The sequence below is a fragment of the Corvus hawaiiensis genome, chromosome 16 (assembly GCF_020740725.1).
Source record: "Corvus hawaiiensis isolate bCorHaw1 chromosome 16, bCorHaw1.pri.cur, whole genome shotgun sequence".
Lineage (NCBI taxonomy): Eukaryota > Metazoa > Chordata > Aves > Passeriformes > Corvidae > Corvus > Corvus hawaiiensis.
In genome coordinates this window covers 6,675,445-6,703,189 of record NC_063228.1, presented here as the reverse complement: position 1 = coordinate 6,703,189, position 27,745 = coordinate 6,675,445, and the positions used below count along the sequence as shown (strand labels likewise).

The following is a 27,745-nucleotide window of genomic DNA, read 5'->3' as shown; positions in this document are numbered from 1 at the left end:
CTCATTACAGATGACAATCACCCATTATCATCATCATCATTGTGCCAATAACTGCGTGTTTTGTAGGCAGAGGTGCTATTTTCTGAAATTCTGAGAAATTCTCTGAACTATGAGATAAGGGTGACATTATGGATGAGGGCATTTGGTCGTGGTGGTCATGATTATAACAGCTCCAAGCGCCATTACACGGCACTGGGCTTATTTTCACATTAAATGGATTTGCTCCTGTGCACTTGCTTCCTTGTGGAGTGGCATCTGACAGGCAATTTTACAAGTGAGAAAACCAGAATTAACCAGTTGGGACCTCGAGAGCTGCGTCCTGGTCCTGATGAGGGACGTGGCTGCCATAACCTCATTGCAATGCAGGAATCTTCCTCATGGGCAAAGAGCCATTCCTGGAAAAGCTGATAGACACAAAGTAAACAAACAACTTATTTGTTGCTGTTTTCTCAGCCTGGAAGTCAGTGCTAAAATCCTTTGCTGTGTGTCCCTGGCAGGGATGCCCTGTGGCACAGGGAGGGTATCAGTGCCAAAGCCCCCCATGACTCCCAGTTTCATGGAGCCTAACCAGAAGCTCTCTGCTTGCTCTTAGGTGATTACTTTGGCATCCTGATGGAGGAAAAAGTGACCAGCTTCCCCTTCAGCGTCCTGGATAATCCCATGTACTGGGGCAGCACAGCCATCTACCTGGGCTGGTCCCTCATGTGAGTACGTGCCCCTACAAACACCTCTGGTTGTAGGGCAAGTGTGGGGTTTCTTGGCAGGGCATGAGGTGCCAGGCTGCATTGGGGGCCAAAAAAACATGCTGTGATGGCAGAGAAAGTGCAGCATCCCTTGACTTCTGTCTCCCTGGCTATTTTTGTGCGTGGAAAATCTTGTGCTGTCTCAAAACACTCGCAGCATTTGTTGTAGAAAAATAAATAGCAGCCAAGTGCTGGGGGAGAAGAGGCATCAGCAAATGCTCTGCAGCTGAATGAGGTCCTTGGCAGACTCTGCACGTGGAAAAATCAACAGTCAGGGCCAAATTTCATGCAGGGTGTCACTCGGCAGGGGCAGGGCACTGGGACTGGGGAGCAGTGTGACCCTGCAATTACTCTGACAAAAACAAAACAAGCCAAGCCACCCTTTCCCCCAGCCCACAGTGATAACACTTCCGAAACACTCCTTGTGTGATACAACACAGCTTAATAGCCTGCCTAGGAGGAAATGAATAGGCTGTAATTTAGCAGCAAATGAGCAATATACTCTATTCAGTGTAACAAGTTTGATGTGGTTTTCATTTAATATCACATTTTATTTATTTGCCCAGGAGAAAAAAAAAACCCTGGCTGTGTTACTTCAGGAACCCGTGGAGTGTTGCAGGCCATTACCACTGGGTATTTTGCACTGGTGCTCCTGACTGTGACCACTTCTCCTCTGCTTGGGTGGAAAAATGAAGTGCTTTGCCACTTTCTGGTCATTTTTTCAGCCATGTGTGCAGCCCCTGGTAATAAGTAAAGCTGATGGTTTCTCTCCTGTCTCCACTGAGCCTTGTTGCTGTTAGTTCTGCGCTTGAAATCCCCCCCGGTGCTGTCAGGGTTGGCTGCGTGAGGCTGTTTCCCTTCCTGGCACAGCCACAGCACTGGATGGGGTTTAAATCCTGGGAAATGGCGCAGGAGAGCCAGAGGGAGGCAATGCTGGACACGAGAGTTGGCCACAGGGTCTGCAGCAGCACCATGGAAACATGGATATTGCTGTGGGAAGTGGGGCGGAGCTGGGGCAGGATGAGTCCCCCCACAGCAGCACAGAAGGAGGAATTTGACCAGGAGGAATTGTAAGGAGATCTTAATTTGTTTTAAAATTAGCATCAAACTACTTCCTAAAACCTTTGCAAAATCCACTGAACTCTCCTGAGCTGTTTCTGTCACAGAATCCCTTCATCACCCCTCTCATTGTGGTCTTCCACCACAATTCCGAGCAAGAGCAGCTCGAAGCAGCTCAGGATAGCAGTGATTGCCTGCTTTTTCTCGTTAAAAGGCTGCCACCATTAAGGCCAGCGAGGCGTGACAAATAATTGCTGTGAACAAATGGCTGGAGCTGTGCAAAGTGGCACCAAGACACCGCCCACCTGCCTGGGGGGAGCTCAGCACAGCCCTTCTCTCGGTGGTTTTGGCTGTTTGTCTTCCCTGGGATCTCGGTTCATATAATCACACAGTCATTTAGGTTGGAAAAGGATTCTAAAGTCATCGAGTCCAAGCATTAACCCAGCACTGCCATGATCACCACTAAAACATGTCCCCAAATGCCACATTTACCTGGCTTTAAATCCCTCCAGGGATGGTGACTCCACCACTGCCCTGGGCAGCCTGTGCCAGGGCTTGACAACCCTTCTGGGGAAGAAATTTTCCCAATATCCAACCTAAACCTCCTGTGGGGCCTCCTGAGGCCATTCCCTCTTTTCCTGTCGCTTGTATCCCTGGCTCCACCCTTCTGTCTGGGAGTTGGAGAGATTGAGAAAGTTCCCCCCGAGCCTCCTTTTCTCCAGGTTGAGCCCCCCCAGCCTCCTCAGCTGCTCCTCATGCTCCAGACCCATCTCCAGCTCCATTCCCTTCTCTGGACACCCTCCACTGGCTGAATTTTTGTGGGGGTCCACGCTGTCTCCTGAGGTCCCAGGGCTTTCAGAAGATGTCAGGTGTCTGCCCTCAGAGGCCAGAGCTGATGTCCCATCTCTGTGGCAGCAGGAAGGATGCTGGAGGAATGTGTTTGCTGTCTGGTTCTGGCCAGACCTGGAACACAAAGCACATTTGTCCTCCATTGGTGATGCATCACTCCTTATCCTGGCATCAGAACCCAAAGGATTGATCCCTTTTCATCCATAAGGGGTGAAAACACATCACATAAATCATTCTGTCCTCTGACTCCAGTCCAGCCTTAAAAGCATCAAATGGGGTGACAACCCACAGCCATGGGGAGCTGCAGCAAGGCTGGGGACAGACAGACTTTCTACCCAAAGAAAAAGTCCTTCTAGGACAACAAAACCTTCCTGACTGATTCATCATCACTGCTACAATCAGATGTGGCCTAATATGTAGGTCAAACTCATAAGAGGACAGGAACAGTTCACCCAAATTCTGGTCATCACCTGTGTCGAGCAGCCTCGTTTCTCCTGCGAGACAAATGGAGCATTCACTGTGTGGGGACAGTTTTGTGTGCCTCTGGTAGGGAAGTGTTCTAACTCACAGCAGCAGACTATGTAAATCAGAGCTGGAGCTGCAGCCAAATGATGCAATTAGAGGTCTTGCTGTCAACAAACAATCATGTAAATTTGTTCTCTCTGATAGGAATCAAGAAGGAGACATGACTAAGCATGTAATAGCAGGGGGTTGGGAGAGAAAGAAGTTGCCCGAAGCTTCCTAATGAGGGAAAAAGTTATTATAGAATGAAAACAGTGAAAAGGTGGAGATTTGTGGGTGCCTCTTCAGGAACTGAGGAGGCTGGGTGGTACCTGAAAGTGGCTCCAGTACAAGGTTTAGGTAGTTCAGTCTCTCTCTGCAGGTGTGTTTTCCCAGCAGCACAAGTCACCTTGGTACCAGGCTTGTGGGATGTTTGTCCTCATAAAATCACAGAATGGTTTGGGTTGGAAGAAACTTTAAAGCTTATCTTAATTATCCCCCTTAATTAGGACTCTGGTGATTGCCTTTAACTGCTGGTGGCAGCTCAGCTCTGAGGGGGACGCTGTCAGCAAATAAAGTATTTATCTGGCCCTTGGTGAGGAAATGTGCAAGGCCAGGCTGGACAGGGTTTGGAGCAGGCTGGGATTGTGGAAGGTGTCCCTGCCTATGGCAGGGGGCGGGATGAGATGACCTTTGAGATCCTTTCCAATCAAAACCATTCTGTGATTCTATGACGTCTCTCTTTAGAGCAGGAGGTGATGAGGATTTTTGGTCCCGAAGCTTTGGCCTCTGCTAAAAGGAACAGCCATCTCCATTGTATCCACAGTTCTTGATCATCTCTCCCCATAACCAGACAGTGAGGAGCGGTGGGTGGCATTGGTCCCCCATGCTGTGCCTGGTGACATCTCGCTGGAGGACACATTCCTGAAACACCTTGAAATGGGTTTAAAAGTGAACCAGGCCCCAGTGCAGCACCCAGCCCTGATGCAGCACCCAGCCCAGCACCCTTCCCAGGGCAGGAATGGACCTTCCCATCCCTTTCCATTCCCATTCCCATCCCTGCACTGGCTGAGGCGCCACTTGGATGTGTGCGGTGCCATACGCTGCTCTGTCTGCCTGGTGTCCCCTGTGCCCTGGGTGGCCCATCTTTTTGGGACATCAGGCATTTCCCTCAGAGCATGGGCTGGGAGCTGCAGCCGTATGTCAGCAGCTGCTCAGCCCTTAAACATCCCTATAATCTCAGGATTTAGCATCAAAGCAGGAGCTCTCATAGCAGGGATCAGACTTAAAAGAAGTCGCTGAAGTAGGCTGGGGAAGTCTTTGCCAAGGAACATCTGTCTAAGACAGTTAACATTACGCACAGAAAAAACCCCAACCCTTTTGTTCGCTTCTGTTTAATGAGCGAGCGAGAGCTCTGTGCAGCCCAGTGTCTCATTTCGCTTTCTCAACCAGGTCTTGCATAAGCCCATGTACTTACCTGATCCTTCCCTTCTCTTTCAAAACAGGCATGCCAGCCCAGCTGGCCTTTTGCTGACAGCTGTAGTGGCAATTTCCTACACAATCGCTGTGCTGTACGAGGGGTGAGTAGCTGTGCAGAACTGGAGAGCTTCTAATTATTTCTACCAGCTTTAACTCCCGAGGTTTCAGAGAACTGCACAAGTAGAGATGGTTTTTTCCAATTAATTCAGCAGGGAAGAAGGAAAACAGAGGATTATTTTTCAATTGTTTTGATAATGGGCAGATTCCACTCTGAAACTATTTGCTGAGTTCTATGAACGTTTGTGCATATTTTATTTTTAGCAAAATGAGACCTTTTTTTCCTTTTGGGTGCCAGATTCTGTTTATAGAAGAACAATAAGGAAGGCAGTGAGAGGACTCATTGTGTCTTCAGAAGAGCCCCTACAAGAAGCACTTGAATTTTGTAGTTCCTTGGATGGGCTTCTCTGCTGTTTTGCACCACAATAGCCCAGCCAGCAGCACAGGATGGAGCAGCACAGAGTAATTCCCAGAAGTAGCAGTTGTACTGGTGAAAGGTCTTTTGTATTTGCAAGGGAGGAGGAGATGCAGAGAGCCACGGTCTGCATGAGGGGGAGTCTGGGTGTGTGCTGAGCCTCGTTCTGCTCCGCACGGGGATGGTCCTGTAGCTGCTCCACAATCCAGGGATGGTCCTGTAGCTGCTCCACAACCCAGAGAGGCTGAGACCAGGATTGCCACAGCACAGGAATAGTCAGGCTGTGCCAGCCTGTGAAGGACAGATTTTGTAGGCCCAAAGGAGAGCACTCACTAGTCTTGATTTTAATTCTTCCTCCCTTCTTTTGCCCCTGTCTTTTGTCTCTGCCCCCTCTCTCCCATCCTCCCAACTACAGGCCTTTCACAGAGGAAATCTATCGGCGGAAGCAGAAGGGAGTGAAGAGCAAGTAGCCCCAGGTACGTTTGCTGATGGGCATTTCAGGGGCTGCTTTGCTGGGCTCCCCCACCAACGAGCACCCCTGCCCAGTCCTGCCTTCCCCAGCTCCTCCAGAGTCCTTTCCACACTTCTCAAAGCATTTGAGCTTCAAGCTTCTGCAAAATCCCAGGCAGAGAGGCTTTTCACAGCAGCAGTTGTGTCCGCCTCTTGGCACCCGACCAGCAGCCCCCAAATTGTTTTGATTATACACTTGAGAATCAGTGTGAGGGAAAATTGCTGGGAAGCTTCAAGGCTCCAGGCTTAATCTGAATCAGGCAGAAAAAAACAGCTATTGGCCGTGGCAGGTGCTCCAGAGAGTGGCAAGGATGGTGTGAGAGGGCATGTGTGCCTCCTCATCCCTCAGGGAAATCAGGCATCTCTGATCCAGCTGCTCCTTGCCTGAGCCAGGAACATTTCTGCCGGTGGGCTCACCCTAAAACCTCAGCCCAGGCTTGTTTGGGGGATCAAAGGCTTCTGCAAAAGCACAAGCTCCTGGCCAGGCTCCTTTCCTGGGGGTTCATTGCCATCCTGGAACTCCCAGTGCATTTGCCTGCTGGTTGTTGGAGAGTTGGGATGATCCCACAGCACTGCTGAGGTTTTGGCAGCACCGTAACTGCTGCTGACAGAGCTGCTGTGGCACCAGTGAGGTCCCCAATGGACTCTTGTCCCTTTGCCTTTTGCAGAGCACTCTCTCAGGTACCTCGTGCCTCTCCGGTCCCCACACTGTCTGATTTGCCCATTTTCCTACTGAGATGTATCCTAGTAATTAGCCCAGCAACCCTTAATGAGCTGACTGAGCTCCCTGCAGCACTGGAAGTGACCAGAGGAATAGCCTGAGTGTGGTGGCAACTCCTTGCCACAGCCCATGGGAGATGGAGGTCCCTCTCCCCAGGTCTCTGTCCAGGTCACTGAAGCTCCTGATGCTCTCCTGGGAGTGACACAGTGAGAGACCTCCCCACCTCTTCTCCCTCACCGATTATTGGAGATCTGCAGGGAAAAAGGAATTTCCTTTGGACTGGAGGGAAAGCAGAGTAATGATGGAGACACTGGGGGCCTTTCATAAGTGAGCTCTGAGCATATGGAAGCACCAGCTCCAGCTGACCCTGAAGATCATCTGAAGGTGCTGCCTAAGAGCTATGAGAAGCAGACAAAGCTCGGGTGCAGCAATGGAGAGGGCTCGGGAGCAGCAATGGAGAGGGCTCGGGAGCCCCTGAGGATTCAAATGCAGCTGGGGAGGGAACAGAGGAATCTGGTGTGAGCTCAACAACAGCAAAACCTGCTGCAAACCCAACAACCAAGCCCCTCTTTTTTGGGAAAGGAACCTCCCCGTCCAGATCTGCAGTTTCGCACCCGTGCAGAGCCCTGCAGCGTCTCTGCACTATTGCAAAGGCTCCGAGAAAAGTGATTGAAAAGCACAGGGATGTGAATGTATGACCTAAACCACAGCCCAGGGTGATGGAGGGATGGCAGCTGTTCCATGGGGAAATCCCAGCACGGAGAAGACCCAGGGGAAGTCAATCCATATCTGCACCTCACAGATATCCCACCCCTGGCCATGTTGATGCCCTGGCCCCTCCTTTTCCCTGGGTCCACATGAGGGTCCTGCTGCCTTTCCCACCACCCAGTGCCTTCCAGCTGTTTTTCACTGCCTTGCAGGGGCAGTGGGTGGGAGGGAGGGAGGAAGGGAAAGGTTTGTTTCTGCCTTCCACACCATGCAGCAGCCGGGTACGGATGTGCCCCTCTGCCCCTGCTACCAGCCTCGGCACATCCCAGAATTTCCCCCCACTGGATCCTGCCTTGAACAGAAAGACTCCAGAGGTGATGCTGCGGCCTCAGGCTCTGTTTTTACAGATTCCCAGAACAGTTTGAGAAATAAACTGTAAATGACCAAGTGAGCAGGTGCTGGAGAAGGGAGCTGTGCTGCTGCCGGCTCCCACACGGGCACTGGAGCACGGGGCCACATCTCAGCATCACATCGTCCCCTGCACAGAGGGTCCTCCCTCTTCTCAGTGTCACCTCCATGAAACGGTTCCATTTCCTTTTGCTTTGCACATTGTAATTAATTCACCCTCTGGGCATTGCTCAGCAGAATTAAAAGTGTTGGTCTCTTTTCAGTCCAGCCTCCATTTCCTCCGGAAGGGCTCACAAATGCTGTGTTTGTGTTTCATCACTTCAGAACCATTACACATAGATTTCTTTTTTTATTGCCATCTCCACAACCTTCCTCTCAAAGATTTGGGCATAGTATTTTATTTTTAGATAAGTTTCCACATCCCCTTCACAGTTAATGTTTATAGACGGAGGCTAAACTGGCCCAGTACCCATAGCAACCATCGAGGAGAGGATACATTGCATTATTCAGACAATTTATGTCAGAGTTGCCAGTCCTGGCTCAAAGTCTCTGATGTCAATAAACTTGGATTTGTTGATAAGTGAAATCAGTATTTACTGAAGAAGCACGTGCTCATACGGGAAGAATTACTCCTAATGAGAACACAGCAAGGGCTGTATTTGTGCTGTCTCATTCCCGGTCTGGGGACCATGTGTGCTGTTCCCAGTCCCTTCTGCAAGGCCAGAGGGGACCCCAGTTGTACCATTCCCCTCCCCAGCCAATATCAGCCTCCTAAAATGTGTGTCTGTCACTGTAAACCCCAGTGGCGGAGCTGTTTGCCATCCCATGCCCACAGCATCCCATGAGCACAGGGATTTGTGCTGTGCTGGGACTGGCTTCATGGACTCCTTCGCCCTTCTGCCATTTCCAGCCCTTCCCACTTCCCAGACATTCTGTGGCAGTTTCGCATTGCATTGCACAAGGGTTTTTTTCTGGGGTTATGCCAGACACATCCCTGGTTTTAGTAGTTCTTCCCACAGCAGCCAGAATGGATTAAATGTCTCTGCCTTCACAGAACTGGTTCTGGCTGCCATAAAGTTGGAGTTTGACATTTTAGAGGCGTCTGCTCTCTCCCTGAAGAGGGAATGTGAGGAGCTGGAAGGTGATGTTCCAGCCCATCTCAAGGGGTCTGAGCCCACGTTTCTCCCTGGGGCAGGGGGTGGCCCTCGCCAGGACCAGTCCCAGGTGGTGCTGTGCTATTCCCCGGGGCTGCAGGGAGGGAAACACAGAGACACCATTATTGGTGTTGTTTTACAGTGTTTAACAACAAGGGATTAGGGGACTCTCCTCGGTTATAAGGAAAAAAATGTGATTCCTCTCCAATTGCCTAATATTTCCAAGAATTTGAGATTACACAGGGAGAGGGTGAAACCTTCAGGCTGAGCATGAAGTGCTAGTGGTGTTGCAGCTGTTTCTCCTCTTCCTGGCTGCAGCTGGGACATATCCTGCATGAATGCAGGGATGGATCTCATGGCCCCTGGGTCAGAACATGAATCCTGCTGCTTCCAAAGGCAGGACCTGCACTGTGGGACCCCCAGGACCAGCCCCAGCAGCCCCAGCTCCATGCTGCCACAGGCAGGCACATCCCTCTGGCTTTTACAGAGACATCAAGGACCAAATGGGGTCCCTGGAAATGGGGTCATGGGGCCATTTTCGTAACTTCATGCCTTCAAAATCCAGCGTGGAGCTTTCTGGGCCCACTGGAGCTTGGCAGGGGGGTTGTTTGCAGCCTTGGGAATTGTCTCACGTGATGCTGTGTGCTGACACCAAAGATAACACTTCCTTTGAAGTTTGAGATATTTCTCCAGAGCAAACACCAGGAAAGGAGAAACTAGTTAAATCTCAACTCCTACCTGGCAGGGACAGCTGGGTCACCGAGGCCATTGCTCTGTGCTGCCTCAGGTCCCCCATCCCACCACACAACCTCTGTGCCCAGCCTTACAGAGGGTTTCTCTGCGTGGTTGCTTGCATGGCTCCCCCCACACACCTCCCTTCCATGGAACTGCACATGGTAATTCCTTGGGATGAGGGGATCATCTGTGCAATAAACGCCCCAGCAAAGGGGATGTGCCAGCTCCACGCTCACAGGATGCTTCATCCAGGAGCACTTCAGGAGATGGAGGCTGCATCCTGTGGTCCTTTCCCTGATGGGGTGACATGCAGAAGCAGGGACACATTCCAAAGGCCCTTCCCTCCGTTGTGACTGCCCATAACCCTGTGCCCGTGTTTGCTTTCGTCCAGGGAAGCTGCGCTGCCTTGCCCCAGGGGAGGGACGGCCACCAGCCCTTACGTGGCAAACAAACACAGAGAGTAAACACGTGGCACAATCCGGGCAGCACGTGCGGCACTGGCGGCATTGGGAATTCGCCATTCCCGCCGGGCTCCTGCTTGCTGAGTCTGCCCTTTGGCTGTTTGGGAAGATGGCAGGAAATGGGGTGCTCAGGGCTCTGGTGGGGGCTCCCAAACCCATCCCAAAGCTGAGGCAGAACCTTGGTTTTTTTGCCAGCGGTTGGGATTTGATGTAAAAGCCAAGATGAGCTTTGAGCTTTGGGGGCAGTTTGGGCACTGCTTTATTGGGAGTCCCTTAATCCAGAGAAGGTGGACAGGGGACATGACAGAATTTATCTTTACAGGGGAATAAACCAGTCTGTTCTATCCCTGTTGTGTAGGGAAAAAATGGTCACAAAGAAATGGGAAGAACACCGTGGTGGGAAACTATTCCCATGTGGGAAACTCCCAGTGCTGGAGCCCAAACAAATCCCAGGGCTGAGCCACATGGGCACTCTGGCAGGCCCATGCTCGGGATCTGGGATACAGGCAGTTCCCAACTCATGGGTGTCCAGGGAAAGCTTTGAAATTTCCCGCAGTGCCCAGAGAGCAGCAGCAGCAGCAGCACCCCATGCCCATTGTCCCCCTGCCCACGGCATCACCCCCATCGAGGACAGAGTGGAGAAGACTCCATCCAACCCAGCCCAGCCCATTTCCACCCTCACTCGGGGGTCCTTACGCACGGAGCTCCCGCCATGAGGCAGAGGACAAGTTACGAGGCTGTTTTCTTTAATTTTCACACTCCAAAGCCACCCCGAGACAGCCCGGTGAGCCACATCCTCCTTGGCTCCTGTTTCAAAGGGAAAAAATGGTAGGAATGTGCTGCTTTTTCCATGTTGCCTTTTCTTCGTGGAGGAACTGTTTACGGAGCGCGGCTCCTTTCCCAGCCTGGGTCGCAGGAGGGCTCAGAGCCGCCAGAGTCCTGGGAAGATGCCGGGGCTGGGCTCTGCCTGCTGGGATGGGAGCCTCAAGGGTCTTGGATTTGGGCACGGGCTCAGCCTTTGCCCAGCTCAACTCCCCCAAATCCCAACCTCTCCACCCCTGCTCTGGCCTCAGCCCCTCTGGACCCACCCGAGCAGATGTGGGACCTGACAGGAAGCATCTCCAGGCTCTGAGCCCTCAGCATCACTACCCTTCCCTCTGCCAGCTCCTGCCTGGCACTGCCCACCTGGCTCCCTGCCTCCTCCTGGGCTTTAATTTCTGTCCTACCAACCCTGCCAACCATCGCTATTTCCATGGGAACCTGCCTGAAATCCACAGCAATGCATCCACTGGGGTCACCAAGCCTCCCTCTCCCCTGTGCCTTGTACTCCAAGCCCAGTTGCTGCCTATCTCCAGTTACAGGTGACATTTCTCTCTAATCTCAGAGAAGCTGAAGGAAACTCTGCTCTTCGGAAGGGAGCAGAAGAGGCTGGAGTTTGGGGACACATCCAAAACATGGAGACACCTTTGTTCAGGCTGGCAGGATGCTGCTGCATCTCAGTGAACTGTGGGTGAGAGGATGGGATGAAAGGAGATGGAAACTGGGAGTGGGGGATTTCCTGGCTCGGAGCTGCATCACGCCGGGCAGAGGGATGTTGTCTCCAAGGGACCTCTTGCCACCCCTTGCCTGGATAACTCCAGGGGATCTGGGGATTTGGAACATGTCTCAGGCTTTCAGATTCTCTCTTAATCAAATCCCAAGTGTTAAAAGGAATCAAGAGACATGAGAAGTGTTGCTAAAGAAGCAGGGGTTGGGGGAAGGAAACAAATAAAGCCACCCCCCGGTCCCCAGAGAAGGAGCAGCTTCTGCATCATATCTCATCTGGGAAAAATTATATGGTGGGAATTACGTGCTTCTTCTGAAAAGCCTTAAAGAGATTTAATAAAATGAGACAAGCTAATAATATAGGGAATGAATAGCAACCCTGGATGCTGCATCTTGATTTAATCAGATGCTTTTCCTCAGGGGGACAAGCAAGAACTATGGCTAAAGCCTCCCTCCCCTTCCCTACCCAGCTGCTCCCCTCTTCCTCTGGCCATTCACTTCATCTCCCACCCCAGGGGAGCAGCCAGGGCAGGATTTGGGGTCCCACAAGTCCCTGCTGTTCACCAGCAGCTGCTGGGAAATGTACAGCCCACACTGGTTCTTTGGGAGCGGGGTAAGGAGCTGGACACTGGCTTGCTGTACACCCCCCCCCCCCCCCGGGAGAGGGACCCTGTCAAAAGGACAGTCCTGAGGGAGAAAAGCAAGAACTGGGGAGCCAGGAGAGCCGGGCTGGGCAGCGGGCTTGGCTCCGTGTGTGGTTGCTCCAGAGCCAGGGAATGCTGTGTGCTGCTGCAGAGGGGATGAGCCCTTGGTAGGATGTGAAGCATCTTAACGGCAATGACAAGGAGCTCATGCGGGATGTGCTCCTCTCCATGGCCTGGGAGAGCTGCAGGGTCTGCATGTGCCAGCTGGGAACGGCACAAATGGCTCTTCCAGTCCTGTTTCACTGCTTGGACCCGCAGGACCCGGCCCTGAACCGAGGCCAGCCCTGCCCCGGGGGGATGATCCTTCCCAGCTCTGCAGCACACTCAGAAACCAAACTCATGTTCTGATGTAATTGTCCTTTTCCGAGTATCCCCTGCTCTCCTGTCCCTGTGCTGGGCACCCCGCTGCCGCTCCTGCTTCCTGGAACATTTTGCTTCCTACATTTTTGCCGCGGTGCTGCTGCTGTGAGCTCTGTTTTGCTGCTGCACAGTTCGTCCAAGCCAGGCCCTTGGGAGCCACATGTTCTGTCGCTGGGATGTTTGTGTGACTTTTGTGGAATTTCCTTTCCTCAGCCACTTGCTCGCAGACACAGGGTAGGTTTTGCTGGTTGGCAGGTGGCTGGTAAACCAAGGAGGGTGAAAATAGGGAGGGAAATAGCAAGAAAACAAGGATTGATCTGTGTTGAAGGTGATTCCATTAAAGGTGTCACTGGGGTTTGTGCAGAGCATCCTGCCTGCGGCTCTGGCTGTGCTGAGCTGATGCATGAAAGAGCCTCTATCCTCCAAAACCAGGCAAGGAGCCAAACATCCCACAAATAGCAGGGGTGAACTCTGGCAGCCATGGGGGAAATGCCCTTTTACCTGCCTCTGCTTAAGCCTTGGGCTATTTGCAGTCAGGTCAGAAATAGGTGGTGATTTGTAAAAGAGTCATAACCGTGGGAAGGTTTTGCCTCGCAGCAAGGTGGATCCTTTATCATCAATCACTGGCAGCGGCTCCCAGCAAATGTGCTTTGCTCCTACAGGAGATGAGTTTCTAGATGAGCCTGGGAGGACTCAGCTAATGCTGTGTAATGCTCCCTGCTTGGGCTCTGCGTGACTCCGTGAGGAGCTGCGCTCTGGGATGGCACAGAAAGTGCCCACATCCTCTTTCCTGGGAGTTCCAACCACCACTGGCTCTCCTCCACCCACCCTGGGTCCCTGATGTCCTGCCCTCGCTGTCAGGGGGTCCCTGGCTCTGGTCCCACTCCACAAAACCCACAGGATCCCAGTGCACATCTGTCTCCTGGCATGCTCTGCCCAAAGAACTGTTTAGAAGGCGCAAATGGATTTTTTTCCTGTCAGCCAGGAGCAGGTTTCGAGTGGGCTATTTTTACCTGTTCCTGACTCTATTAATAGTTGTACGGCCAACAATAAATGCTGATTGAGATATTTGATTTGTCTGTCCTCCAGAGGTTGCCATTTCCTATTCTCCCTGTTGTTTTCCATCAACCGCTTCAATTAAATGATCTTTTTGTTATTTGGGGTGATACATTTGGGTTTTGTGTTAGGCTATTAAACTTCTTTGCTGTCTCGCACACAGATGAATAAACACAGGAAACTGTCCCACTTTCTCTCCTCCAAGTGTCCTTGTGCCTCTGGGCAGGATGTTTCCCTGCGGGCAGGGATGGGGCTGTACAGGGCTGTTTAAATTGCTGCTCCCTTCCACCCCACAGACAACCACAATTCCTCCGTAAGCCTTCCAAGAGTGTTTAAATTAATATCCAAGCATGAGACCACACTCAGGGGAAAGGAGAAGCTCAGCACCATCCATTTCCTAAGTGGTGCTGATGAAAGGCACCACTCTGCCCCAGTCTGTGTGTTCTGGCTGTCCCTGAGGTCCCTCTCTGTGTTGTAGGGAGGCTTCTGCTGCCCCGAACCTTATTAAAGCATCACCTTTTGCTAAGTCTTTTTTTGGTTGGTGGGGTTTTTTAACATCTATTTTTTAAAAAATTATTTTTATCATAGAACAGTCTGGGTTGGAAGGACCTTAAAGCTCATCTTGTTCCACCCCCTGCCATGGGCAGGGACACCTTCCACTCGACCAGGTTGCTCCACATCCCATCCAACTTGGCCTTGGACACTTCCAGCGATGGGTGCAGCCACTCTGGGCAACCTGTTCCAGTACCTCACCACTCTCAGAGGGAAGAATTTTTTCCCAGTATACCCATCTAGTTCTGCCATCTGTTAGTGTGAAGTCATTCCCTGTTGTCCTGTCACTCCAGCCCTCGCCCAAAGTCCCTCTCCATCTCTCTTGTAGCTCCTTTAGGCACTGGAAGGGGCTCTAAGGTCTTCCTGGAGCCTTCTCTTCCCCAGGCTAACCATTCCCAGTTCTCCCAGTTCTCCCAGTACGGCACCGTCCACGTTCCCATTCCCCTTCCCGGCCCTGTGCGCGCTGCCGCCGGCCGGACTCTCGCCTGTCCCCTAGCGGGGAGAACCGGCGCTGCAGCGGCACCGCTCGGCGCCCCGGCACCGGGACAGGGACCGGGATCAGGGTCCGGGATCAGGGTCGAGGTCGGGGTCAAGGGAAAGCCGCCCTCCTAAGAGCCTCCGTCAAGGGGGCAGCCCCCAGCCCGCGCCGCAGCCCCCGGTAGGACCGAGACTTCGCTCTGCTCCCGGCCCCGCGCACTGGAGCTGGCACGGAACGGGGTCTTTTCTCCTGTGTTTCGGGCATTTGCACCTGGCAAGTGTAAACCGGAGCAAAAACACCTCAGGGAGCGGCTTGGGACCCTCTGCACCCCCGTCCCCGGTTCCTGCATCTCGGGGTGACCCCACTCCCCGAGCCCCGAGAGCCCCGAGCCGGCTGCGGGGCGCCGGGAGCCCGCACCGGGCTGAGAACGGGACGGATACAAAGCACAGGGACCCCGTGCTGAGATGCAAAGAGATCTGTTTACAAACGGGACTGTGAAAGGGACCGGGAGTGTGAGCAGGTCTGCGAGCGGGACTTCGAAGCACCGGCAGTTCCAGTCGGGCTGCGAGCTGGACCGGGCTGTGCAACTCCGGGAGCGCGAACCGGGATGGAAACGGGATCTGGCCGTGCATCTCCGGGAGTGACAACCGGGGTGGGAACGGGACCGGGCTGGGCAGCACTGGGAGTGCGAACTGGGATGGGAACGGGACCGGGCTGCGCAGCAGCCGGACTGGGAACGGGACTGCGAACGGGACAGGGGTGTCAAACACCCGGAGTCCCAACCGGGCTGTGAACGGGGCCAGGCAACCGAGCCCCGGGAGCGCGAACGAGGCTGCGGACGGGAGCGGAGCGCGCAGCCCGGAGCCCGGCGGGGGGCGCGGGCCGAGCCGGGCGCGGAGCCGGGCGCTGACTCAGCCGCCGCCGCCCCGGGCCGTGACGCGCCGAGGGGCGGTCGCTGCCGGCTCCATATAACGCGGCGGCCGCCGTGCAGAGCTCACACCGACCCTTCCTGAGAGGGAAGAGGGGCTGAGCAGCCGGGCAGGCAGCGCCTTCCTCCTTCTTCACCTCTCCTTTTCGGCGCAAGCTGCACTTTTGCCGGCGTCAATGAAACTGGCAGCGATGATCAAGAAGATGTGTCCCAGCGAGGCCGAGCTGAGCATCCCCGCCAAGAACTGCTACCGCATGGTCATCCTGGGCTCCTCCAAGGTGGGCAAGACGGCCATCGTCTCGCGCTTCCTCACCGGCCGCTTCGAGGAGCAATACACGCCCACCATCGAGGATTTCCACCGCAAGTTCTACAGCATCCGCGGTGAAGTGTACCAGCTCGACATCCTGGACACGTCGGGCAACCACCCCTTCCCAGCCATGCGCCGCCTCTCCATCCTCACAGGTACTTGTCAGAGGGTCCCTCTGCCAGACTCCTGCTCAGTTTGGGGATGTTTTTCCAGTCCTGGGAGGAGGGAGATGGGATTTTGTGTTTTCAAGTGGATGGGCAGCTCTTCTTGGTGGACTGGAGGATGCAGGACCCAGGTGCTGCCTGGTCCTTCCTTCTCCAAGTCTGTTTGGCTTAGGAGTGGGTCTCTGTGTGTTCCTATCCCTGGAACGATCTCATGTTCCCTCTTTGTCCCCAGGAGATGTGTTCATCCTCGTGTTCAGCCTGGACAACCGAGACTCCTTTGAGGAGGTGCAGCGCCTGAAGCAGCAAATCCTGGAGACTAAGTCGTGCCTGAAGAATAAAACCAAGGAGAACATAGAGGTGCCCCTGGTCATCTGCGGCAACAAGGGCGACCGGGACTTTTACCGGGAGGTGCAGCCCCGGGAGATCGAGCAGCTGGTGGGAGGGGACCCCAAAAAATGTGCCTACTTCGAGATCTCGGCCAAGAGGAACAGCAGCCTGGACCAGATGTTCCAGGCGCTCTTCGCCATGGCCAAGCTGCCGAGCGAGATGAGCCCTGACCTGCACCGCAAGGTCTCGGTGCAGTACTGCGACATCCTGCACAAGAAAGCGCTGAAAGGCAAAAAGCTGCTGAAGGAGGGGGGCCGGGGCAGCACGGAGGAGGCGTACGGCATCGTGGCCCCCTTCGCCCGGCGGCCCAGCGTGCACAGCGACCTCATGTACATCCGGGAGAAAGCCATCGGCGGCGGGCACGGCAAGGAGAAGGATCGCTGCGTGATCAGCTAGGAGCCCCCGCTTGCCACGGGAAGGAAGGAAGGAAAGAAAGAAGGAAAGGAGGGGGAAAGATGCTCGTTTCCGAATTGACTTTGGGCAGGTGCCCACCCGGGCAGAGAGGGTGTCGCCTCTCCCCCAGCTTCCCTCCTCCCGCTTTCATCATGTCCCTCCCTGGGGGTGCATTTTGGGAGCGAGGGATGCGAAGGGGGAGGCTTTGGAGGGCAGGAGGGGATGTCACTGGGAACAGCCTCCTCCTCTGGGCAAAGAGACGGGGAAAGGGTGAGCTGCTGGGCAGCCAGGTGGGAGGATGAGTGTGGAGGGCACAGACCTTGGTGTTTCTTTCCCTCCCAAACCACCCAGCCTCGGGCACTGCCCTCAGGAGGGAGGGCAGGGGCCTGCCAGCACCTGCCTGGGGCTTTGGGGTTGGTTCTTGTTTTTTTTTTTTTCAACTTGAGAAGCTGTGCACGGACTCTGACTCTGTGTTGTGTGTTCATCTGTGTCTGCAAAACACATGCAGAAGACACTCCTAAGCTGTTGCAAAGACATTGCAGAGTTGCAGCCCCGATGGACCAAAAAACTGACTCTTGTTTACATTTGTCTTGTTTGATTTGCAAGATTTGGGGAGGGTGGGGGGAGAGGGAAGGGTTTTACAAGAAAAAAATAATAATAGGCACTTTATGTAGGTATTGTTTGTCATTGACATGAACAAAACAAAGAATCTTCAAGTGTTTCTACCGTGGGTGAAACTTGATGTTTTATTTTTTCTACAAATTAATAAAATATTTTAAAAAATGACACTTGTGGGTTTGTCTTTGCTTCCTTGCCCTATCCCATAGCAAAGCCTGCTAAACAAAAGGCCTGAGCTGTGAGGTGGCAACACCAGCCTCTCACTCAAGCCCTGTATTACCCCATTTTCTCCGTCTCCCAGTGCAAAGGTTCCCGCCTCTGCAAGCCGCTGGGTTTTTGCCACCCAGGGTAACGAGGGGCCATGCAGGGAGTTACTCACTCCAAAGGGTCACTGAGCCAGCACTCTTTCCTCACTCCACTACGCTGAGTGACGGTGCTGCCAGCCCCGTGACACGCCGGGCAGTGGGATGTCACTGCCTGCAGTCACCCAGCAAACTGACATCACTTGGTTATAAAGAGCTGATTGTGTTTCATGCTCTTTCCCGATTAACTAAGCACATTTTAATGATGTCAACACAGACTGATTCATTGGCACCCCAGCTGGGATATTGTTTTTACTTTGCAATATGAGTAAAGGAAGTACTTTGCTCAAAAGGTCACCTTTACATCTGATGGTTTTTAATCTCTTCCCAATAGCAAGTTGCAGTAATCATTGCTAGAAGCGAAACAGGATCATTCTTCAAAGAAAGCTTTTCCCAGCTCCAGCTTCTCCTCCAGCTCATTTTCAACCTCCGCTCCCCCCTCATGCAGCAGCACAAACCTGTGTTTAGCACATATTAATGGCAAAAAAAATCATATTGAAGCCACGAAACAATGGTGAGGGAGTGAGACTGCAAAGCAAACCACCTCAGTTTCGCTTGAAACTTGGATTCAAGTTGACAGAGTTAACTTGTTCCTGAACTAAGTGCCAGACATTTCTTTGGCAACAAGTTGTTTCTTCCAGCTCTGCCTATGTCTGATTTCACAGGAACAGCCACTGGCAAAAGAATGGAAAACATCGTCCAGGCATGAGACACAGGAATTTATTGAGCTGGGACAGGCAATGGCTGGTGGAAAGGCAATTTCAGCAATAAAAAATGTGTACATTGTGCTTTGTTTATCTCGGTGTTCTGCTTTACTCAGAGTTTACACACTGGCACCTTCCCAAAGAAAGTACTAGTACAGTGTCCCAGTGGGGACAGAGTAAATCTCTGAGCTACAGGTGAGTTGCAACCATCCCAACTCCCACTGAGCAGAATTAACCTGTTCAAGCTGCTCAAATGTTTGTGGTTGTGGGAAGCCCCAGGATGCGGAACTCACCTGTCCTGTTGAGCCTGACTTTAGCATGGGAAAACTAAAAGCTTTTCTCACTTATGCCCTTTGTTTTGATTCTTGCCCTTCCTCTGTTTTAAGAGGGAAAGACATTGGAGCTGGGCCCAGGATCCCACATGCTGCCAACATCCTGCCCCTGCTCTGCCCACAACCACTCAGCGAACACACAAGAGGGGCAGTTCAGAATTTATAAATCTTTATTTGACTCATCTCAGACACAACCACCAATTGTTTATAAAGAAAAATACAGAAGTAATTGAAAGCAATCATTCCTCTTCCAACACACAGGGAATGGAAAGTGTACCAGAGACTCTTTCCAGGAGCAGCGCCAAACAGTTCATGCTTCCCTCTTATGTTCCCTTCTGATGTGTGGCCATTTTTAAGTACAAAAAAAAAATTGCAGAAATGCCCCCTTTTTCACCAGCAGGTACTTTGACCCTAAGTGAGGAGAAAGCAAAATGTCTCCTACTCGTTTGAACATAAAAAAGAAGAACCCCACCCCATGAGAAAACAGGAGATGGGATATATAAGTGCAGAGTCCTGCAGCAGATCAAGGGAATGTGCCACTGCCATTGTCCCAGGAGAGCACACGGTCCTGGCTCAGTGTCACACACCCACGGTCCACACAGGCACAACGCCACAGCACTGTAACCAAAACCTAAGAAAAGTCAACTTCTGCCACCCTGTTCAGCCTGAAGAGGAGGTATCTCAGACCCGGAGAGTGGAGCTGTGCCTTTCCTACTCCTTGGGGATTTCAAACATGCAAAGGCTCTTGTACTTCTGCAGTAGCTCGTTTTTGGTCCGGACCTGCTCCCGCAGGTTCTGCAGCTGCTGCTGCTGCTGCTCTGGGCTCACCCCGATGCCAGGCATGGAGCTGATCAGCTTCCTCATCTCCTGGAACTTGTTCTTGAGCTCATTCAGTACCTGGTGAACATCCTGGCTGTCCTTGTCCATGCTGCAGAGGAGAGAAAATCAAGACACTGTGAATTCTCCTACTGAAAATGCTGCAATTTCCAATACAGCCAGGGTTTAAACTGGAATTCACTAGGAAAATTGCTCTTGGTATCTAGCTGCACACACCTGATTCACCTATCCCAATAAAAGGACACAGATGGATATACAGACTGGGTAGCTTATGGGCAAACTGGTTTCCTGCAAATTTCCAGCACACAAGGCTGTCATCTCAGGATGCATTAAACAGGTTAGGAGCTGCTCTGCAGCTTTCAAACATCACCCTGGAGCAGGCTAAATTCTTCCTCTGAACTCCTGTACCTCTCTTTGGGGAAGGTAAGATTGCATGTGTGTCGTGTGTAGTCACCTGGAAAAAAAGATCTCAGTCTCACCCGTGACCTGTTGCTGTTCCACACTGTAATACAAAAAAATCAATGCAGTCAAACAGCTTGACAGCAAAAAACAGAAACTGTTCCCCAAAGTGTCAGAGAGTGTCCAAAGGCAGAGAAAATGGTACTTTGGAACTTTAAAACGAGTCCTTGGGGATTTATACTTAATAAAAGAGAAGCGGTGGGGGGTTTTTGGGTTGGTCTGGGTTTTTTTTTTTAAGAGCAGCAGAATTGGCTCTGCAGCCAGCTCTGTGCTTTTCAAGGCTCAGTGTTGTCTGAGGCAGCGTCTGCCCTTGAACCCTCATTAGTATCTGACTCAGCTTTGTTAGCACCAGCAAGAACTTTTACTGATTCCAGGCAAAAGCAAGTCCCCGCTTCCAGGCCGCCTGTTAATAGGGAGAGTGGGATTCTAATGGTCTTTGAAAAACTGGGAGCCTGTTCAATAGCCAGACCTAAAAATAAATCTGCTTGGCATGACCAGGGCAGAGAGGTGCTCGATTATAACTTTGGGGAATCGTGACATGGCTGAGAGCAAAACTTCTAAGCAGATGGCTGCCGCTTGTTTCAAAAGCCTGTTGGAACAAAATATTCATTACTCCCTTCTAAATAAAACTGCAGCTGGTACCATAATGTCTCCCCATTATGCAGGCACTCAGGGCCAGGTCGGCAGTGGAAAAATACAGGCACACACACACACAACCAGCCCCACGACACATCTGGGGAAGGATGGGGTGACACTGCCTTTAATCCACCACAGCTGCAAGCTGGCTTTGACAGGGATGTCCTCCCCACATCTCATTCCCTTCTCCATGCAAAGAGAACTGACAGCTGCCTGTTGCCTGGTTGATCCAAAGGCATAAATATTTTAGGCTTGGTGGGGTTTTTTTCCTGATGGGTGGTTTTCCTGCTGGATCAATCAATGAAGCAATTCCCTGTTTGGTGGCATGGAGAGGTGGGAGTGATGAGGTGTGGGAAGAGCCTGCGGCTGCCTGCACTAACACAGGATTCAACACAACATCCAACTACAGACTGGGCACAAAACCTGCCTTAAGGCACAGTGCTCTTCACCACACCAGCACAAACCACCATCGGTGGAGCCACACAGTGAGACCTCAGCAGTGATGCCATTGACTGTACAAGGCTGAAAATATCAGCAGACCCTGTTTAGGAAAACTTTCTCCAGACCGAAACAACAGGAAACAGCACCCGTCCTTGAATGTCAGCAAATTTACGCGATACATCCTCGCTCTGGAGCACAGAGTCACCTTGGAGATGTGTCTTCATGGCTGAGTCAGTGTCAGAGCGGCAGGGCTGGGCTCTGCCACTTGAGGCAGTGTTAGAGGACAGCCCGTTTGCCATCTGTCAGGGACAGGAGGCACAACATCCCACCGCTGGCCGCTGTGGTGCCACCCTTCTGCCACATCGTTCAGCACCTATGTTGGCTCGAGCTGCCAGGGAAATGCCACACATGAAGCCAAGGGAGGTAGCTTGGCAGCAGGAGTGGGTGGCTTGGTGGGACAGGGCTCAAGATATCCCTGGGACTGTCATTTGTGAGTCACTATGACCTGATCAGTGACACACCAGAATCTGCGAGGTCTCAGCCCATGGCTACTGCCCACTTCGCTGATTTACACACACGCACCTGCCAGGGGATTTAGCCTCACTCTGTGGTCTGCACACATCAGTAGAATCAAGGTCAGGGGGCAACTTGATGGCCCTCACCTAGCACAATGGGGAAACTGAATGAAATCACAGGGTTTGTGTTCTCATGCCCATTCTGGACTGGTGTGTCAAGGGTGTCCATTCCCATGGACTGGGCTGCAGAGCCATTAAGGATGAACCTCCCTCACCTTTCAGACATGCTTGGTCCAAGTGAAACATCAGCAGGACACAAAGCGGCTCCTAAATGAGTGCCCAGGGAAAAGGGTAAGATGAAGGCAATTCATGCTTCCCATGCTCACTGCCTCACCCTGCAGAGTGCCCAGGTGAGTCTGCCTGGATGAATTTCCATGGCAGAGCCATTCCCTTTCTGGGAACTCAGATGAGCATCTCTGGAGGGGTTATCCTGGGCCAGAAACACATCAGTTCTCAGGATACTTGTACAGCACCTTTCACCGGTACAGGGCTTATCTCGAGTTGGGAAGAAAACAGTGTACGTCCCACTGGGGAAGCTGTCCTCCTTTTTAAAACTGCCCAGAAATGGGCTGCATTCCTGACGCACAGCCTGTACTTTCTGAGGCTGTTATCAGTCAAAGAGTACAGTTCTCTGGAGCAATAACCCAGCGGACAAACAGTGCTCCTGCTCCAGACACACACTGTACAGGGCAGTGTACCTGGGCCATGGGAGCACCGGCACTGCTCAGGTGACCCCAACACCACCCAGGTACTGGCACAACTCAGAGCAAAGATGCACTTGGGGCTGTGCCAGCTCTCTCCAACACTCTTCCCAGGAACTCCAACTGAGATAAAAAGGGCAAAGGAGATTCTGGGAGGTTGGAGAGCATTGCCAGAAGGGTGACCCCATTGCCCTGCTTCCTGTTCAGGACATCCTGGGGAAGTGGGAGCTGGGAGAGCATCACTCGAGGGAGGATCCAATAGCCCAGCTCCCTGTTCAAGGCATGATGAAGATGCTGAGAATGTTAAGGATGTGAAAACAAGTTAAAGAGGGAAACCCATAACTCTGCTCCCTGTCCAGGGCATCCTACGGATGCTGCGGCTGGCAGAACATCACTGGGGGGGGGAACCCCATTGTCCTGCTCCCCATTCAGAGCATCCTGGGGATGCTGGCAGCCGGGTGAGCATCACTAGAGAGGGCATCCCATTGCCTCACTCCCTATGCAGGGCATCCCCGAGGATGCTGTGACTTGGAGAACATCACTGGCGAGGGGACCCCTTAGCCCTCCTCCTCCCGAGGGCTCTGGTGTGAGGCAGCACCGTCCGAGTGGGGCGGCTGCGGCAGGGCCGCGGTGCCCGGCGGGGCGGGGGGTGGCGGTGCCCGCCGTTACCATTTGATGATGTCGTGGACGAGCGGCAGGAAGGAGAACTCCTCCTGCGCGGGCGGCAGCGGCGGCGACTTCTGCTCGGCGGGCGGCTCTGGCGGCGGCGGCTCCTCGGCGGCGCGGCCCGCGGGCCCGGACGCCATGGCGGGCCCGGCAGTGACGGAGCGGGGCGGGCCCGGCCTGGCTCCGCCTCACGGCCGCCCGAGCCCGCGGCAGCGGCGCTCACCGAGCCGGGAGCCGGCTGGGCAGCGGTCGGGGCTGGGGAGTGGGGCAGTGCGCTGCACCCGCACTGTGATCCCGCTGACACCCCCAGTGATCCCGCTGAAACTTCCAGTGATCCCCCCAAATGCCCTCCGCAGTGATCCCGCCCGTGCCCGCAGTGATCCCCCTGCACCCCGCCAGTGATCCTCCCTGACACCCCCGGTGTTCCCTCCCCATGCCCCCCTATTGATTCCCTCTACACCGCCTCAGTGATCCCCCTGCACCCCTCAGTGATCTGCCTGCGATCCCCAGGGATCCTCCCCTTACACCCCCCCAGTGATCCCCCCTGTGATTCCACCTCCCATCCGAGCCCCACACAGGAGGTGGGGGTTGGAGGAAGGAGAGATCGTGGGGTCCCGCACCCCAAGGACAGAGTGAGGAGAAGGGGTGCCAGGAAGCATCCAGGGACCATACGAACCACCCAGAAGTCCCAGTAACCATCCAGGGATCACAGGAGCCATCCAGGGATCCTAGGAACCACCCAGGGGTCCCAGGAGCCATCTGTGGGCTGGCCGTGGCTCCCAGCCCCTCAGCACACTTGAATTGGTGTCCCAACTCTCTATACATCCTTCTCTTTCAAGCCAAATCTGAGGGGAAAATTGCATTATTCTGTGTAAAAAACCACAGCAGGGTTTCGCTGTCTCACATCCCAGCTTCCCACTATGTTGTTTTGTTATTTGGTGTCTTCAGTTTGACTTTAATGCAAATAGGGACGATATGGGCTGGATGATGGGGATGTGGTCCTTGAAATGCCATAGGGACGGATGTTTACGTGGGACCAGACTTTCTGCTCAAGGGAGGAAGCATGGCCAGCATCAGTTGGAGGGAAAGCAAGCTGGAGTGTTGGATGGGAGTCTGGGCTGGAGACTGGAGGAATTCGTAGGAAGAACAGAAGTGTGATGTCAGGGCTGGGACTGCTGTGGAGCTGGGAGAGGGAGAAGAAGGGGGGAAAAGGCTGAGAGAGCAGGGGATGTTCACCTGGAGAGGAGAAGGTGACAGGGAGATCTTAGAGCCCCTTCCACTGCCTAAAGGGGCTCCAAGAGAGCCGGAGATGGACTTTGGACAAGGGCCTGGAGTGACAGGACAAGGGGGAATGGCTTCCCACTGACAGAGGGCAGGGTTAGATGGGATATTGAGAAAGAATTCTTCCCTCTGAGGGTGAGGCCCTGGCACAGGTTGCCCAGAGAAGCTGTGGCTGCCCCATCCCTGGAAGTGTCCAAGGCCAAGTTAGACAAGGTTTGAAGCAACCTAGTCTAGCAGACGGTGTCCCTGCTCATGGCAGGGGGGTTGGAAGCAGGTGATCTTTACAGTCCTTTCCAACCCAAACCATTCTATGATTCTGTGAAGAAATGGAGCTCTGGTGTGACTTACCTGCAGGGGGAAGAGGTGACTCAGGATGGTGACTGGTCAAGACTGGGAGAGGGACGGTGATGCCCCTCTGCACCAAGCAGCTTCAGTTTGCTTCAGTGAAGTGCTGCCCCTGTGCTCAAACCACTGTACCCACACAAAGCATCGCAGCATGGATAATACCAGCCACAGTTGAGAGCTTTTATTCCTGATTTGGCTTAGACAAAATGCGTAATTTAATTTTTCATTTGAAATAGGCCTCCCTGCTCAACAGTTATAGGCTGAGGAGGACTGGGAAGGCAATTTCCTTTTTTAAACCAATTTCTTTCTGAAAACAAACAGAGGCTATTTATACATCTAATGAGAACGCTGGTAACCATTTAAATGGGGGGTATTGGCTGTTTGCTCTAAATATAGCAGATGCAATCGCTCACTTTGTTCCTACTGTCAGGAATAGATTCAGGAACTGATGCTGGAATGTGCAAAGGAGCCTGGGGGAGCCCAGGTTCCGCTGAACAGATCCCTGTGGGAAGGCTGGTGGTATTTATGGCCCTTGACTGAGTCAAGCAGGAGGCACAGGATGCTGTGTCCTTCAGATGGGGCTGAGCCAAGAGGTTAATTTCTGCCTCTTTTTAAGGGCTGTTTCTAAAGCAAGAGTTGATTCAGGCTCCATGGGGCTCATTTCCCTCAGTATTGTGCTGGTTTTATTCTCCCCTTGGCTTTCTGGAGGAGGGCAGCAATAATTGCTGGGCTGCTGGATGCCTGCCTGTGATGGTTGAGTCAGGCAGTCGTTCCAGCAGGTGACAACATGCAGACATCATTCAGTACCTAAAGTGCTGTCAATCAGCATTTCTTTTTGCCTTTCCATTCCCATTTGGAGTCTCATGTTCCCAAAGCACTGGGACACAGCTTTATCTAGTTGGGGTGTGTCCCTGCCTCTTGCCTTATCTTCCTTGTGGTAACAGCTCCTCCAGCTCCCCCAGGTGACCCACCTCTGTCCTTTGGGGCTTGTTGTGTCTCGTGGCAAGTCCAGGGGAGAGCAAAGGTGTTTTGCCATCTGGGTGGGGTTCAACAGGCTCCTACACCACTGGAGATGCTGCTGGTCGGATGAGACTGTGTGGTCACCATGTGAGTATCAGCCTGGACTAGGTCACAGTAGAACTGTGGTCTGTGGCATGACAGTGTGTTCATATCCCTGGTGAGGGCTGTGGGGAGAGGTGAGAGCAGCTGACAGGTCTGGCAGGGAAGAGAAGGTTTTTGGTGTTGTGGGTGTGCAGAGAGTGTTGACCTCAGGTGAGGGGCAGTGGTGGTGTGCCCAAATCTTCACCAGTCCTTATGGAGCTCCGAGCTGTGAGACCTTTGTCCCAAGAGGGTGACTTTGGTGACCTTTGTTATGTCCTTGTAGCACAGTTCCTTCCAAATCCCTTTGCAGTTGTGTTGGGGTCTCCATCTTGGATGGGAAGGCTGTGTCAGCCCATCCACTGTTCTCAGGAGGAGCTGGTGGTGGGTTGCAGTTCTCCCTAATTTTCATTCTGGATTCTTTCACCCACTATCAGTTCCTCAGCAGAAGGGTTTGAATGAGCAACCTGTGAAAACTGCATGTGAGGCAGCTAAAGCATGAACAAAGACACTTAGTGATGAATGAAATGAATAATTTCCCCCTGGATTTGGTAATAAACTTGAAGTGCAAATGATCGACCTGTTCCTCAATTTAATTGTGGCTTTTTGTATAATTCACTTGCTGGACAGGCAGTTTCTGAAATGTGTAAATGTTTCCAAACCATCTGATTTTCTATGTACATTCATTGCTCACCCAGACATTTCATTAACGCATTATCCTAAAACCCAGCTGATCAAATAATCCATATCCAGGTTCGCTTTTGTTATTGCCTGTTTCTTTATGATACCAATGTTATTCTTTCTTCTCCTGTCATTTCTGTACAGATTGTACCTCTTGTCCTCTTCCAAAGGGAACTTTTGAGGTATTTACCACCAGTTATTTAATTCAGCACCAGGTGACTCTGTGCCTTTCACTATTTCCTTACAATGACTTGATGTTTTTATATTGATGGTCTGACATTTCACTGGGCTCCGCTTTTTGCTGTTGGACCATCTGGAGCTTGTTGTGCTGTTGCCACCAGCTCTGTTATCGTTTTTTACTATGTGGCTATCACCAGGTTGAACTTTATCTCTTCCTCCTGCTCCTGCACTGCATCATCAACTGAATTTTCTATTTCAGTCTTGCTAAGCTGCTGTGGTGGGATAAGTGTGTATTGCTCAGTCAGGGAGGTGTTGTCAGGGTTGTGACCACCTGGGAGGGGGTGATAGGAACAAGAAGTTACAGCTCCAGCCTTGGCCAGGGCTGGTGGTCAGGGCACCTTTTTGTTAGGTCATTACTATGATCGTGCAACTGCTCAGGTTCGTGGCCAAGATCTCCCTAATTTTGACCAGATGGGAATTCAGTCTCGGACTCTGCCTTGTTTTCACTCCTGGGGGTGCTGATGGGAGTGAGGGGTCATTAGCCACGCTTCATTCTTTGAAACTGTGTTTTACTAGAGGGATTTAGGCCCTGCAGATCTGTCTGCCCCAAACACTCAGCCCTTCACCCCCACATGCTCCCAGAGCTGCTGGTGCCCCAGGTGCCATTGAGATTTAAGATCCAAACAAGCAGCACCAAAGACATCCACAGCACCTCAGTGCCTCCTGGAGCAGCTGGCTGCTGGGGAAACTGGGCTGCCGTGGGAAGAGGGCTGTCATCCCATGGCCCAGGAGATGCCACCCTCAGGGAGAGCCCAGCATGGAGGACGGAGCTTGGGACAAGAGGTGGCACAGCAGGCTTGGCCAGGCTGCCTGTAGCACCAGGTTGGGTGTCACTGCAGGGCATTGGCCTAGCCATGAAGGCCAGTGCTTCGGTGCTACGAGCCTCAGGAGGTGAGTGGGGATGATTCAAGGGCACAGGGAGTGTCCAGTGACCTCACCGTGTTCTCCAATGCCACCCCACTGCTGAGCAAACACGGAGGCTGGCCCAGGCCACCCCGGGGGAGGCACCCTGACCACTGCGTGGGCAAAGGGAGCACCGAGGGCTCCTTGCACAAGATCAGCTACACAGAAGCATGGATCCAGGAAAACACACAG

General features: G+C 52.7%; 3 protein-coding genes across 5 annotated transcripts in view; 2 read left to right on the top strand and 1 right to left on the bottom strand.

The window, feature by feature from the left end:
* Nucleotides 1-7,712, top strand: part of PEMT (phosphatidylethanolamine N-methyltransferase) — a 42,602-nt gene extending 34,890 nt beyond the window's left edge. For all 3 annotated transcript variants that reach the window (XM_048320805.1, XM_048320803.1, XM_048320804.1), the window contains exons 5-8: nucleotides 593-704; nucleotides 4,658-4,732; nucleotides 5,519-5,579; nucleotides 6,282-7,712. In XM_048320805.1, the coding sequence (XP_048176762.1) occupies nucleotides 593-704; nucleotides 4,658-4,732; nucleotides 5,519-5,573 (242 nt within the window). In that variant the 3' untranslated portion in view covers nucleotides 5,574-5,579; nucleotides 6,282-7,712. The remainder of the gene's footprint in view (nucleotides 1-592; nucleotides 705-4,657; nucleotides 4,733-5,518; nucleotides 5,580-6,281) is intronic.
* A 7,769-nt stretch (nucleotides 7,713-15,481) lies between these two features.
* RASD1 (ras related dexamethasone induced 1) lies at nucleotides 15,482-17,460 on the top strand. Its single transcript, XM_048321164.1, has 2 exons — nucleotides 15,482-15,885; nucleotides 16,127-17,460. Exons 1-2 carry the CDS (start codon nucleotides 15,600-15,602, stop codon nucleotides 16,675-16,677), a joined length of 837 nt encoding a protein of 278 aa, XP_048177121.1. The 5' UTR covers nucleotides 15,482-15,599; the 3' UTR covers nucleotides 16,678-17,460.
* Nucleotides 17,461-18,842: 1,382 nt separating this feature from the next.
* Nucleotides 18,843-23,145, bottom strand: MED9 (mediator complex subunit 9). Its single transcript, XM_048321166.1, has 2 exons — nucleotides 23,009-23,145; nucleotides 18,843-19,618 (listed from the first exon to the last, which is right to left on the bottom strand). The coding sequence occupies exons 1-2, from the start codon at nucleotides 23,143-23,145 to the stop codon at nucleotides 19,402-19,404; spliced, it is 354 nt and encodes a 117-aa protein (XP_048177123.1). The 3' UTR covers nucleotides 18,843-19,401.
* Between the last annotated feature and the right edge of the window lie 4,600 nt (nucleotides 23,146-27,745).

Bases quoted from the DNA above. Each gene is read 5' to 3' on its own strand.
- RASD1 (XM_048321164.1), top strand. From the start codon at position 15,600: ATGAAACTGGCAGCGATGATCAAGAAGATGTGTCCCAGCGAGGCCGAG. The intron at 15,886-16,126 runs GTACTTGTCAGA...CTTTGTCCCCAG, and splicing joins CCGCCTCTCCATCCTCACAG to GAGATGTGTTCATCCTCGTG.
- MED9 (XM_048321166.1), bottom strand. From the start codon at position 23,145: ATGGCGTCCGGGCCCGCGGGCCGCGCCGCCGAGGAGCCGCCGCCGCCA. The intron at 19,619-23,008 runs GTAACGGCGGGC...TCTCCTCTGCAG, and splicing joins GTCCACGACATCATCAAATG to CATGGACAAGGACAGCCAGG.